At 47.6% G+C, this 15,545-nt stretch overlaps 1 protein-coding gene across 1 annotated transcript in view; it reads right to left on the bottom strand.

Moving 5' to 3' along the window:
• The window catches only part of TAPT1 (transmembrane anterior posterior transformation 1), a 620,835-nt gene that overhangs the window by 484,490 nt on the left and 120,800 nt on the right, over positions 1-15,545 (bottom strand). Inside the window, exon 2 of the mRNA XM_078678446.1 lies at positions 11,674-11,804. Coding sequence (XP_078534572.1) covers positions 11,674-11,804 — 131 coding nt within the window. The remainder of the gene's footprint in view (positions 1-11,673; positions 11,805-15,545) is intronic.

Genomic DNA, 15,545 nt, shown 5'->3' with positions numbered 1-15,545 from the left:
GTAGATTGTCTGTGCTCTTTCCAGGTTGGCCCGCACCACCGCAGGGGACCATTCACTGGTGACGACCTTTTCCTTCCAAATCCTGTTGTCATGCGTAAATGGTTCACGTCCCCTCAATATTTGGAATGGGCTGTACCCCGTGCCAGTGGGGGTTATCCTGTAGGCCCACACCATGTTCTCTAGCGCCTTCTCCCAGTTCTGTTCACTTAATATGGCGGCTTGTATGGCTCCCATCACTACCCTGTTAAATCTCTCCACTAGGCCGTTACCGGCCGGATGGTAAATTGCCGTGTGTTTGACAGTGATGCCATTTCTTTTCATGAACTTGTTCCACCTTTCCGACGTGAACTGGGGCCCATTGTCACTCAAGATCGATTTGGGTATTCCTTCCCTGGTGAAGGTCTCTGACAGAAACTTTATGATGTTCTCTGTGTCCATGGACTCATCTACTCAACTCCGGACACTTTGAATATCGATCCATGAGTACACACACATATTTCTGTGTGCCTTGGTCATCTAGGACAGGTCCCAAAATGTCTATAGATAGTTCTTCCCACGGATTTGAAGGGGGGTCAAACTTTCCTATCGCTGGCCTCAAAGGTTTCAAGGTCTTGTCTGCCCGCTGACATTGTGGACATTCCCTGACATGCCTTTCAGCCCTTATGTCCATGCCTGGCCACCAGTAGTTTTGTTTTGCTCTTGCCTTGAGTTTCCCTATGCCCAGGTGTCCCTCATGTAGCAGGTCCAGTAGTTTTGAGGTGATGTTCCTTGGGGGAATCACCTTATCTCCTCTGTAAATGAATACCCCCTTGTCTCCTACCGACAGTTCTTCCCGCACTTCAAAGTACGGCCTGAGGCTCGCCCTCACGTTTCTTTTGTCTGGCCATCCTTGTACGATGTGCACCTTTACTTCCTTCATGTCGGTGTCCTCCTCGTATGACTCTGTCCATTCTTGTAGGCTAATCAACTTCTCTTGGTCTTCTATAAGAGCTACCAACTCCCCACTTCCTGCAGGGTCTTCCTCTCCAGGCTCCATGGCGGCTGCCCTACTCAGGTAATCCGCTACTCGGTTCCGGTTCCCTGGGATGTACTCCACGTCGTACCTGAACTCGAGTAACTTTAGGGACATTTTTGATATTCTGGGAGTGGCACTGGCGTGTCCGCTTGATGTTAACACCTTCACCAATGGCTTGTGATCAGTTTTGAGTAGAAAACGTGTTCCCCACAGAAATTGCCGGAATCTCGCCATGGCCCATACGACTGCCAGCATCTCTTTCTCAATCACGCTGTATTTTCTCTCTGTATCCGTCAATGCTCTGGATGCAAAACTGATTGTTTCCATTTCCCCTCTTCCTCTGTCTTGCATAAGTACAGCGCCCAGGCCCTTGTCACTGGCATCAGTCGTCAGTACTGTGGTGCCTTGTGGGTCATAACCCTTGAGCGGAACAGCTCCTGTGACATCCTTTTTGATAGTTTCGAACTCAGCTTGGGCTTCCGGTGTCCACTGGAACACTGCTTTCCCTGGTCAGCAGCCTCATGTTGTGGGTCTTAGAGGCGAAGTGTACCACGAACTTGCTGTAGTACTCCGCCATCCCCAAGAACGACCTGACCTCTTCTTTGTTCCTGCGTGGCGGTGCTTCAGCGATGGCTATTACATTTTCCGACTTGGGTGTAACGCCCTGTTGCCCGATCTCGTGTCCTAGGTACGTTACCGATTGTAGGCCCAACCGGCACTTCGTCCACTCCGCTGTGAGGCCTTTGTTCTCCAGCGTTTGTAACACGTTTCCCAGCTTCTGATCATGGTCCTGCCTGTCTCGTCCCATCACCAAGATGTCGTCCTGGAAATACTGGACGTCCTTGCAGTCTCTGAACAGTTGGTGCATCATTTTCTGGAAGACTGCAGCCGCCGAGGCCAGCCCAAACGGCATCCGACAGAACTGGTAACACCCAAACGGAGTGATGAAGGATGTGAGACTTTTGCTGTCCGGGTGAAGTGCTATTTGGTGATAAGCCGATGTCAAGTCGATAGTGGAGTACCACCTCACTCCTCTGGTCTTGGCCAACATTTCCTCAATTCTGGGGAGGGGAAATTTCTCCACCACGATATTTTTATTCAGTTCTCTCAGGTCCACGCAGAGCCGGACCTTCCCATTGGGCTTCATCACGACCACCAAGGAGGCCAACCATTCTGCACAGGTTATCGGTTCTATGATTCCCTTCTTTTCCAACTCCTGGAGTTCTTTCTGGACTGCCTCTCTTACCGCAATCGGTATGTTCCTCACTTTGTGAGCCACCGGGATGGCCCCTTCCTTGAGCACGATCTTGTGTTGGAATTTTTCCATTCGTCCCACCGTGCCTCCGAACACCTTTGGATAGTTCTCCTTCCATTTGTTCAGGTCCGGCCATTCCTCTTGCTCTGTGAGTAATATTTGCTCCTTTCCTCCTGGATCCAGCTTTATTCCTAGGTCGCCCTGGTCTAGCCATCCTAGGACGGAGGGTCCTTTCTCTGCAATGTACAGCTTGCACCATGCTGATCGGCCCCTAAATTCGAACAACAAGCGTCGGAACCCCGCCATTGGAATGCGGTCGCCATTGTAGGTGACCGGCCGAATGTCAAGTTTCTCCAACTCCGGGCCCAACTTGGGTCTGAACATTTCTTCCCACACTGCCCGTTGGACGATGGTGAATGGAGATCTGGTGTCTGCCACCACGGTGATGGTGATTCCACCCATAGACATGTCCAGGACTGGTTTTGTGGATTTCTTCCCTTCTACATTCAGTACCTGGTCGTATATGCATAAGACGGTGACCACCTCTTCCTCTGCGACCTCCTCCAGATCTTCTTCGCCCTGATCGATGCATTTCACCAATTCCTTGGGATGTTTCTTCCTACACACCTTCTCTTAGTGGCCTAAGATGCCACAGTGTAGGCACTTGGCTCGGAACGCGGGACATCTTCTATCGCGTGCGTCGTGGGACCAACTGCCGCATCTGTAGCATGATTTCTTGCCGTCGTTGCCTGTTTGCTTTCCTTGCCATCTGTTGGTGCCTTTGGCCGCTGGGTCTTTGCCTCTCTGGTCTTTGCGGTGGTCTCCCTCTTGTATCCTGTTCACCATCATCGGGGGGGGCTACATCTTTCTTGGTCGCATCAGCGCACCTCCTTGCGAGTTCCGCCCTTTTTACGATGACCATTACGTCTTTGAGTGTGGTGTCGCCGCTTGCCCATAATTTGTCCTGGACATTTGTGCTCGTAGTGTGCATCACGATCTGGTCCTTTATGAATTCGTCTTCCCACAGTGCATATTTACATGGAGCAGCTAGCTTCCTCAAGGCCGCTACATATTCTTCTATGGTTTCTCCAGCCCTTTGTCTTCTCTGCTGGAAGTTAAACCTGTCCACTGATACGCAGATAGTGGGGCGATAACGTTCGTCTAAGTCTTCCAATGCATGGGCATATACATCCTTATCAGGGTCTTCCCTCTTTTTGGGCACCAGACTCTTGTAAATCCTGAGACCCTCCGGTCCCAGGTTCAGTAACAGGATCAGTTTCTTTCTTTGGGGGGTGAATGACTCTTCATTTTCGTCCTCCAGGACCCCTATGAAATTGTCAATATATTCTTTCCAATCCTCCCACTTCATCAGGGGGTCCCCAGGTTTCGGCAGAAATTGCACTGGTGCAATCGCATAGCCTGCTGGCGTGCTCATTCTCACCTCCTTGATCGCCGTCGCTTTGACGTCCTTGCTGGTGGGACTCCCTGGGGTGCTGTCCTTCGCTTCTGTATTGGCGTCCTCCTGGGGACTCTCAGTGCTGGTCCCCGCCTCCTCCTCTTTGGTAGCCAGCGCTGTTCCTCCCTTCCGCAGCGTCGTGGAAAGGTCTGCGCTGTAGGCTTATCTTCTGCGGGGCGCTGTGCCGCCTATCCGGCCCCTTCGCCGCCCCTCAGGTGGCTGTGGCTCTGCCACGCTCCTCAACCTGTCGTACCTTGGTGGGGTAGCTGTGCCCCCTTATGCCCTCTGCAATCTGGCCATGTGGAGCAGCTCTGCGCTGTGTTCAGGTGGTCAGAGGGTTGCTTACCCTGCTGCTGCCCACGTGGGGGAGGGTTCGATTTATCTTCTGCTGGGTTGGTCAGCTGGAGCATCCCATCCTCGTCGCCACTGTAATGTCTAAGCTTTAAATAAAGTGCAGGCTGCTGGCTGAGGGTTCAAAGTGTATTTATTAATATAAATTAACATAGGTTGAGGAGCGCCGGCCAGCGCTGCCGATCGGTGTCTTTCCTCGGCGCGCAATGGGGATGCGCGCGCAGGCGCCAACATGGCCGCCGCACGTCACGTCTGCGTGACGTGCATAAACTAGACTGCGCACACTACAAAAGGGACCGTTGTCAAACGGGCTTGTCGTACCCGGCCAGGTATTATCATTTATAAATATTCATTATTTTGAGAGTGGAGAATCCAAACAGGTCTCTGAAACACCGCAGTTGAAAGTGGCTGATTGTTGATTTCTTGGCCGAGCAATCACGGATCGACTTTGTATTGTAGCTAATTGTAAACAGCCTCCTAGCGGCCAATTAATTTAACTGGAGAAATCCCCCCCCTGTGCCACCCAGACAGACAGCCTTGCGCCTTCTCCTGCCGAGAAGCATTGATGAATTAGGCAGGGAGTAGGGAAGGCAGGTGGAAGGGGTGCAAAGGCAATGAGAGTGAAGTGGCGGTGGCAGGGGGAGAGAGGAGAGGTGGGGGGGTCCCGTGGTGGAGCTGTGGTGAGAAGGAGAGGCATGTTTGGAAGAGGTAGGAGTACAGAAGGACAAAGGGGAGAGAGAATGAGACAACAGAATAACAAGCCTTCTTCCCACTTAGCCAGGCAGCAAGTATGCAAATTAAACAAGTTTCTGTACTGCGGTCTCTAAAGTGAAAGCGGACCGCAATCCACAATAATTAAATAAATGAAAACAAGTCGGATGGGGGTGGGGGGCGGGGGAGCAGGGGAGTGAACGAGTGGGAGGGAAGCGCTGGCGAAGCGTCGCGCGCTTCAGTACACAACATGCATCGGCACAGAGGCCAAGGATTGCATGAGCATAGACCCTGAAACACAGCCTACGCATGAAAATTAAGAACCCAGCTGGCAGCTGCTCTGGTGGTGTAGGTTTACAAAATCAGATCTATAAAAGTGCTTAGAAAGGGGACGAGATAGTGCTGAACTTATACAAAGCCCAGGTTCTGGTTTACAATGAGTTTACTACCCTGGAGCAGGTTACCTTCCCGGAGTCCTCTTTTCGAGCATCAGCGCCAACAGCTAAAGTGCCGTACATAAAACACTGCCTGGTAGGCACCAAATTGCTCTTCACCAATCAGTAGACGGCGTTGTGCACCGCTGAGAAGGGGCTGCTTTTTCCAGAGAGGTCTCAGTGTGGAGGAGTGTGGCTCACTGATTAGAGCGGCAGACCCTGATGCAGAGGTCTGGCCCGGGACCAGGGTTCAATTCCCGTCGCGGCAGGGTCTTGAGCTCAAATGTCCGCGGACCCGATAATTCTCGGCACGGTGCCTACTCTAATCATGGGGTCCTACGCTGCAACTCTGGGCAATAGCTTGCTTAGTCTCCACACCGGCCCTAATCGCTAAGGATGCCTGACTTCACCAGGGGGGTGCCCAGGAGTTGGGCGCCTCACAGGAACAGGCCAGGACGGATTCCTCAGCGGTTTATTCAGCGCGGGGACACACTGGTAAGTGTAACTTTGCGCTTTATAAGCTTCAGAATTACAATTACAATTATATGACTGCTGCTGCAACTTCGCTATGTCATCTATCTCGAGCAGAAAGCGAGAAAGGAAAGCATCGTAGCCTGCTGTGATTTCAATTAAAACAACAAGCCTTCTTCCTCCTCTCTTCACTTAGCCAGGCAGCAAGTATGCAAATTAAAGAAGTTTCTGTACTGCGGTCGCTAAAGTGAAAGCGGACCGCAATCCACATTAATTAAATAAATGAAAACAAGTCGGATGGGGGCGGGGGAGCAGGGGAGTGAGCGAGTGGGAGGGAAGCGCTGGCGAAGCATCGCGCTTCAAGAGCCTGGTGGGGGGGCGGGGGAGCCAGCGAGTGGGAGGGAGGGAAGGAGCATATGGGGATGGCGTGTGAGTGAGGGGGAGCAGCAGCCTTTGATGTGGTGTGCGAGGCGGATGGTGGTGTGCGAGGCGGATGGGGTGGGGGGCGGGGAGGCAGGGGATCGAGCGAGTGGGAGGGAACCATCATGGGGTGTGAGTAAGGCCAAGCGCGCGCCTGGCGAAGCGTCACGGTTCAGTAGACAACATGCATTGGGAGGAATCCGGCTTGGAATCCTCTTGGTCAAAGAGTTGTGTTCAACCCAATAGTTCCGAGCTATAAATAGCTCGACCTAAAAAGAGCGTCTGTATGTGGTGGGTGTTCGCTATAGCAAAAAATGAAGTGGTAATGTCAGTTTAAAACAGAAACCTCTAACGAGGGCATAGCTGATGACGATAGGCCCTTGGATTAACAAAGCCCACGATTGATGACTATGAGGGCAGTGTTCTAGCAAAAGAGAAAAGGAAATGTTCATTCTCTATAAGCATGAGTTTGATTCATGCTTTGTTAGTCTCTGATTCATTATCACCGACTGCCATCGAACGTGAGATATGGAATATTACAACCTGTATTTCTTGACAGTCAGTTTTGGCTTTATGCTTTACTTGTGACCATGTCACTCTGGAGCTCGCATTGCATCGAGGCACACACCTCATCTTAAGTTTCATGTTCTTTCCTGCATATATTGCAGGACTATGTTCCTCTGTTAGTCATAACTTCTGAAACCCTATCTCCCTGAGCTTTCGAAATACAAACAAATGATGGGTGGAATCTCAGGCACTAGTACTTACTCGTGCTGGATTGCTCCAATAGGAACAGTCATGCCCTAACTATCAAGCCAGGTCCCCTCTCAGAATACAAGTAACCCCAGGCTGGCTACATGCTATTCCGGCCTCTTGACTAGGATGCAACTTGGTTCCAGTGGCACAGGGAGAATGAAACTCATATCTGGGCAAACCTTGATCTTTAACGCAGTGAGATACAGGTCCACATCATCATAGGTCAATTTGCCTTGCCCCGAGTGATCCAGTATAAAACATCCACAACAGCCATGAGAGACATCTGTTGTTGTGGTCAGCTGCGGCCCAGGGTCTGCTAAAGTTCTACCAAATTATACGTTGTGACTATTAAACTAGTTGTTGTACATCATGGGGGATACTAAAACTAGATCCTCTGTCCTCTTAGGGCCACTGCTTTAACAGCTATTCCTGAAGTGGATGCCTTTGTAGCTATGCAAGGACAACCAGCACTCTGCTAGAGACCGCCATCGGGTACATTAACATTTTTGCTGTAAGAAATTGGCGCCATCTGCAGCCAGGTTTAAAAATGCTTGTACTGGTGCCATAAATGGGCTGCAAGGGCAGACAGACAACACTTGGTGAACATTCTCATAGCGGACTTGATTCAAAAGAACTGCTGATGGTTGCCACTCACCAGAAACCTCTGTTATGCTGATGGAAAGTATTAATCGGCATGTGGAAGTGTGAGTGCTTGAGATGAAGGGGAGCCATGAAGTCTCCTGCCTGCAATAAAGGAATGACGTCTTGTAGCGATGACACCTTGAGACGAACCACCCTAATGCTGAGAGCAGAATGGGTCAGAACATACAAGCTGGAGAATTTTAGAGGATAGAGGGGAAGCTGCAGGTGAAATAAAATGCCAGACGGCCCTAGCAGCGCCACACACTTGGGACAATTTTTCCAGAGTGAGAGAGGAAAAAGTTTCTTGTAGTTCATTTATAGCAAGAGATCCGAAATATGGGAACTACATACTATGCCTTCCTTAGAAAAGACAGCCACCGAGGTACTGGATTACAGTGAATTCTTGCCAAAAATAACACTGTACCAGCCTCGAAGTAAAATGGTTAACTCCTGCACTGCTCAACAATGGTGGGAGTCGCTCACAGCCAGAAGCACTATAAGTGGGCTTAGACAACAGTCGAAACCTAAATATCATTGAGAGCTTGAGGGATATTCAACATGACAGACAGGCAACATAAATAGGCTGTAATACTAGGGAACGGAATAGGCCAATTCATGTCAATATGCAGGAAGAATGCGAATACAACAAACGTGCATCATCCACACACTCTGATGACTTCACAGATCTCAAAGCAAAGGTCCTCTCAGAGACACTGGCAGGTACAAGAAAGACCTTAAAAGATCCCAGTACAGATACAATGATGGACACAGCTCTAGGAAAGAGCTTGAAAGAACAAATGAAATATCAAAAGAGCTCAGGTTTGTGAGAGCTGATCTAATTTCCTCTCACCAGCTCTTGGACACTACAGAAATAAGATAAGAACAAGCATTTGCAATGCAATAGGTCTCGCAGTAGGAAAGTTTGAGCTGTTGGTACTATAAATGGCAATATTTCTATGTATGTTTTTAGTTTTGGAAATAGGTAAGTTTCCCTCAATGAAACATTATCACCCTCACAATACAACCACCAACACGTAAATCCCTTATCTCCTTCCACCACCATGCTTCCATTTCTCGCAGTACTGTTAAACGAATCAATAGCCCCACACTAGCACCCCAAAGGGTTTGCACTACACTACTATGTAATAGTGTCTCTGCAATTTGCACGCATGCATAAAACATTTTATTAATGGCACAAAAAGACGGAGACCTATTGCCATTGTCCGTACTTGTTCATTTACACATTCATTGAGATAAGGGAAGTAACTCACGGCAAGGCTCTACTACTTAATAATGGGTGTCGTGCCTACGGTCTTTACAGACGAAGCTGACACTGAACAGGTAATTTTTGCATCCCGAGGTAGAAAGGGCACTTGATTAGCTCACTATCATTAGCGCTTGTAAATTAATGACATATAGCAAGTGTTTTTATAGCTGAAATCTTGTTAAAATAAAGGGGAAAATATTTTGGCACGGCTTTTCTTAGACTTTGACGGTTGCTGTTTTTCAAATATATGAATCTATTTTCCGATATTTATAGGCTTGTGTGAGAAAGGGGTCCTTACACAGGTTTGCCCAACTTGCGGTGAGGACTGCTTGCAGAGGTGTTAATAATGCTTCACTGTGGGAGAGAACAGTGCGTTCACGGCCCGGGCATGTGAGCAACGAGGCATAAGGAGCATGGAGCTCAGAGCCGTGTTTGGGCTCCACCGAGCTGAGGAGTATTGCTGCAAGGGAGACTACTGTATTGCTGTTGTGACTGGGTGTGAGGGCGGCATGCCTAGGCCCCGTGGCACACCGTGATACATCGAGGTACATTGCATATCTCGCCTGGCACGCCCAGCTCATCCCTGCTTGTCCTGGACTCAGACTTTGGTGTAGCATCGGCGAGGCGACTGAACCTACCTTAGCTTCCAGGCCTTCAGTGGCCCTTACTGGACTCCTCTGCCATCCCGCCCTCCTTCCAGCGGAGCGAGGTGAACCAGGTGCAGCCAGGCATGGAGATGAGGAAGGGTGAGACGGGATCAGGAAGGCGTGAGAGCGAGGCAGGGGACAAGCATTAGGTTGTTGTAACCCCTGTTTTTTTTTTGTGGCGTGACTGAGGAATGGGCCGCGTTGAACTACAAACGTTACGTTGGTCACGTCATTTTGTAGTTCAGAGCGGCCCACCTCTCATCGGCCGCGAATGAAAAAGAGAAGCAGTGCTGGTGACGCGGGGCTCCCATGCCCGAGGGAGAGCCCCGCGGAGGCTGCAAGACTTTAGAATGACGGTAAGTGGGGCGCTTGTATGTATGCGGCAGCTTTGGGGGGGGAGGGGGGCCTTGTATGTATGCGGCGGCGGCCGGGGGGGGGGGCTCTTCTATGTATGCGGCGGCGGCCAGGGGAGGGGGCGCTTCCATGTATGCGGGGGAGGGGGGCGCTTCCATGTATGCGGCGGGGGGGGGCTCTTCTATGTATGCGGCGGCGGCGTGGGGGGGGTTGAGCGCTTCGATGTATGCGGTGGGGGGGGCTCTGTATGTGTGTGTGCAGGTGCGCTCCTGTGTGTGTGCGGCGGGGGGTGCCGGTGAGTGCGGGAAATTAGGGGGGGTGCGCGTGTGTGTGTGCCTTCCTGCCTGCGTGTGCATGTGTGTGTTCAGGGGACGTGCACGGCGTCGTGCTGGGCGTGCGCGCCCACGAGGTCAAATCTCGGCCAGAAAAAGCTCGTGACAGTCTGCTGTCCACATTCCCCCAAAAGTAACTACATAAGTTGTCTCGCATAGACAGCAAAAGCTTCGCTTTTGCTTTCGTCTAGCGAGACCTAAAAAGCAGACATAAGTTTTGATGCTTCCCAATTCTTGAAAAATTTACTCTGGATGCCAAGCGCAAAAACTGTGGAGCTGGAAGACATTTTCACAAAGACAATGTTCGATTTTATGGCACACTGGAAGAAAAGGAAGGAGATAACATGTCAGATTTTTTAATAGAATTTCTGCCAAAACAACGTTGTACCGCTTTCTCCCCTTCTCTGAAATTCGAGCTAGCACTCATGATTAGTCCATGGAACCTGAAAGAATTGGCAGACCAATAACTTCATATACAGATGATCATGGTTGCATATATAACGCCCAAAACAGAGGTTTTTTGATGTGCACAAAATTCACATCTTTGATCATTTCTCCTGCGAGTGAAACCGGAGAAGAAAAAAATGTCCTTGTACTCTGAACCCAGCTCCACAAACAGAACATGATATACGGCCTACTTGAACTGGAAACCACATTAACAATGTACTTTAAAAACATAGAGTAGAATGATCCAGACTCACTGGAACTTGAACAATGCAAGATGGACACATCTTCTATCTATGATAGCAGGAAACCCTACTGGAACCACATACCAGAAAAACACAGAACATAACTGAGGTTATAACAGACATTTGCAGAGTAAAAAAAAGTGTTCTGTAGAATCCACCAAGGGAAAAGGATAAATCTTATTCCACAATCTCAACTCATCAACCCAAACAATTGTTAATACTAAATTATTTCCTTTTTCTGTTTACGGTCCAAATCCGGTAGGGGAAACTTATGATACCAATCTCAGTACCATCCACCTCCCTATCACCTCTCTATCAGCTCTCTTATGAGGAGTTACCTCCTCTTTTTTTCTTTTCTTTCTCATTGACATCTGTCTCACACACTGGAAACCCTACATATCCCAGTTTCCCTCTAACTGCCCACCCCCAAGTACACGGAATGGATATAACTCACAAGTGTCTATTTAGCACTGATGAAACTTAACTGCGATCTTTAGAGCTAACTAAAGTGACCTCTACCCATATTTTTCATGCAAAGGGTGTCATGTCCGACCATTCGCAAGTGTTACTGACACTGAGGCACCTACCACATGCCTCAGAAAGAAAGAGAATAAACACTTTTCGAACTACCAAATGAAAAGCAAAACTTAAGCTAGTATGTCTATGCTTTCGAAGGAAAACGATTCTGTATCCTCTTCTACAGTTTTGCTTGCAGCGAAAAAAAAGCCAGGATGAGGGGACAGAGGAGAGAGTCAGTCCTTAGAATGACATAAGAGTGGATTGGAAAAAACCTACTTAAGAGAAAAACACAGGGCATGACTCAAAAACATTACACCAAACAAATATGTGATGTGCTCAAAAGGTCGATCATACCTTTTCCAATTCTCGTGGTATTCGCATACAAGTGTATACTCTTTCTCGCCGTTCTTTGTACTTTGCCTCATTGTGTTCAAGGAAATAGCCTCTTGTTAGTTCAGCACCGATGAACTTCAGCAATGACAGATCTGTTTAGAGAACAAAGGAAGATTTTAACAATGTCAATTTATACTAATAGTCCGTGACTAATATTAAAGTCACAAATGTGAAACTTAATCAATAGAATTTTCTAGAAACCTTTGACCCAGAAGGCAACAGTCACGTCCCACAATAATATTGTCCATAAGAATTTAGTTTAGTGAAATGTATTTCATTTACCTTTGAATATACAGGGACAGCTAGATGCAGCTTATTACTGTATCCTTCTGCTGACTTAACAGAGATCTGAGATGTTTCAGTCGGTAGCAAAAATGCTTGGCAACACTGGCTGTTACTGAAAGTGACTGCTGAGTCAGAATTTAGGGCAGGGGTCTCCAACCTTTTCTGTAAAAAGAGCTACTTATGTTCAATGAAAATCATGCCGAGCTTCTAATGTTATTAGTGTTGTATTGTGACCCAAACAGACAAGATTACATTAGTGGCCACCCTGTGCAAGAGTGTCGGTGGTCATCACCTCAGTGAATCAGACAGGGATGCCAGCAGTAATACAACAAGCATTTGCAATGCAATAGGTCTCGCATTAGGAAAGTTTGAGCTATTGGTATTGTAAATGACACATTTTTTATTTATGCGTTGGTTTTGAAAATAGCTAAATTAATAGCTTTGTCATTTATAATGCCAATAGTTTTAACTTTTGCAAATGTGACACCTATAGCATTTGTAATGCAATATGTGTTGTATTTACGTGACTTAGATGTATTGATATTAAAAATACCAATGGCTTTTAATTTTTTTTAAATAATTAATACTTAAATAAAATGTATTGCAATTTATAATGGCAATAGCTTAAACTTTTGTGAATAACTTTTGTGAAGATTATGTTCAGTGTATTTTATTGTGACGAAAATCCAAGCACAGAAGTGAAATATTAACAACTTTTTGTGATATTTGTAATAAAGCTTGAAACATTGAGAGAACATATTTGAACCAGTTGTTGTTGAATGGCTGCACAGATTGATGCTGTGGTATGATAGATAGAGTGAGGGCGATAGAGGGAGGGTGATAGCTAGAGGGGGGGCGATAGATAGATATAGTGAGGGCAATAGATAGATAGATAGAGGCCGTTAGATAGATAGAGTGAGGGCGATAGATAGTGAGGGCGATTGATAGATAGAGTGAGGGCGATTGATAGTGAGGGCGATTGATAGAGTGAGGGCGATAGAGGACAATAAATAGATAGATATAGAGAACAATAGATAGAGTGAGGGCGATAGATACATAGATAGATAGAGTGAGGGTGATAGATAGAGTGACGGCCCAACTTAAGAGCGGACAGGCCGGTGCCAGAACATCTACAGTAAATTCATAACCCCATAAACGTGAAGTTAATGTACTTAAATGTGTATTTTACAGGAGGAGAACAAGAAGGGGTCTATTTTAACGGTAGGGGAAACCGACTAACATCCTGAAAGATTACCAGTAAAAATAAACACCTAGCCAATATAGTCAGCAAGTATATTTGACAAACTGTGTGGTGGCACTGCACCACAAGCCATGATTTCTTGGAAAGCCAAGATGGGGGGGGGGGGGGAGAGGGGGTTTGAGGCCTCAGAGCATGAGTGTGCGGGCTGGGGGAGGGGGAGCACAGGGATGCTATGGGAGCCTAAGCTTTTCCGTGGTAGTTTGTTCACTTGTAATGTTCTCCTCATGTATCAGTTCTGTTCCTAGTGTGAAGCGCTCTGACACCTTCGGGTAAAGTCCGCGCTATATAAATACGCATAAAATAAATAAATAAACGATGTGCAATAGAAATAGATCAAAGACAAGGTCCAGTAAGAGATGTAGTAATTGGAGTCAGATGCTGTTCTGGGGTATAGCCTGTTTTCAAGTAAAAATGGCGTGATATTGTTTTAACTTGTAATGCGCACGAAGTTTTAATACGCTTTTCACTGCTTTCAATTTACACTTTCTGCCGTAGATTAATTGTTCAAAATAATGTGATCGATACCAATAACTATGAATTAACGAGAAAGTACACTAAATAACTTTCCTAATACGTATTTTCTTTTTAAATTGACATTCAATGTAGTTCCCCTCACTCCCCTGATGTTTTAAGAGGGGCAATCCTTTGGCTAGGGTATAACGGAAGCTCATTGGCAGTCTGCTCTTCGCTCTTATCGTTCAGAAGCCTATAAGGAATGTCGCCAAGCACGAATCACGTGGTGTCCAGTTAACCAATAGGGTGTAGGGTCTCGAGGGCGTAGTGAAACCATTTTTCAGTAAATGGCGTTCGGTCGAGAGAGCGGCGGTTCGGTGTCTGCGAACCTTGGAGCACAGCCAGCAATGACCCGTGAGTACATAGAATGGGGGTCTTGCTGAGACTGGAGTTTGGGATCTGGTATACGTGCACGGCTAAATTTCTTAGCTATTGTACAAGTGCGGGGCTCCCATGAGTGAGGGAAGCCCCGCGTGTGTGCCAGGTGATGCGGCGGAGACACCAGGGGAGTCGAGACAAAAGAGTGGGTCGGGGGTGGCTGTGTGCGTGTGCATGTATGTGTATATAGGTGTGTGTATATAGGTGTGTGTATATAGGTGTGTGTATATAGGTGTGTGTGTGGCCAAGAATCTGGGTGTCAAGATGGACAAGGGTCTGTCAATGAGAGCCCAGATTCTGGGGGTGACGGGCACCTGCTTTGGTCTCCTGAAGGTATTAAGGAAGTTTCTACCCCTGTTATCGGAAGAACACCGGAAACTGACTGTGCAGGCTCTGATCGGGTCCAGGTTGGACTATGCCAACGTCCTATACCTGGGCCTGCCGGAGTATCTGCTACAGCGCCTTCAGGTGACGCAAAATGCGGCGGCGAGAGCCATCTATGGTCTTAATAGGCGAGCTAGGGCGTCATGCCTCTTGCAGGCCCTGCACTGGCTGCCTATTCGTAAGCGCATTATCTTTAAGACGCTGACTCTGACCTATAAGGCCCTACACTCTGGAGGTGCGAAGTACCTCCAAAGGAGAGTGTCCTTTTATCAACCGGCACGGGCACTTAGATCAGAGTCACAGTTTCTGGCAGTTGTACCGCGTATTCAAAAAGCCCGCATTGGGGGTCGCTCCTTTGGTCTGCGTGCCCCCCAGCTGTGGAATGCTCTGCCACTGACACTTCGTGGTGCCACGAGTTTACTGGCTTTCAGGAAAGGTCTTAAAACCTGGCTGTTTACTTTATAGGTTTCTTTTTTGGTTTTTCACATCTTTGTTTTGCTTTGTTGTCGTGTTGTGTTACCTACTGTAGGTCTCGCTGTGAAAGCGCCAGGATACTCTTTTTGAGTCGCTGTGCGCTATAAAAATAAAATGTAACATAACATAACATAACATATATAGGTGTGTGTATATAGGTGTGTGTATATAGGTGTGTGTATATAGGTGTGTGTATATAGGTGTGTGTGTGTGTATATAGGTGTGTGTGTGTATATAGGTGTGTGTGTATAGGTGTGTGTGTATAGGTGTGTGTATATAGGTGTGTGTATATAGGTGTGTGTGTATAGGTGTGTGTGTGTGTGTGTGTATGTGTGTGTGTAGGTGTGTATGTGTGTATGTGTGTATGTGTGTAGGTGTGTAGGTGTGTAGGTGTGTAGGTGTGTAGGTGTGTAGGTGTGTAGGTGTGTAGGTGTGTAGGTGTGTAGGTGTGTAGGTGTGTAGGTGTGTGTGTGTGTGTATGTGTGTGTATGTGTATGTGTGTGTGTGTGTATATAGGTGTGTGTATATAGGTGTGTGT

This window comes from Lissotriton helveticus, chromosome 2_2 (assembly GCF_964261635.1).
Source record: "Lissotriton helveticus chromosome 2_2, aLisHel1.1, whole genome shotgun sequence".
NCBI lineage: Eukaryota > Metazoa > Chordata > Amphibia > Caudata > Salamandridae > Lissotriton > Lissotriton helveticus.
This window is presented reverse-complemented; position numbering and strand designations above follow the sequence as displayed.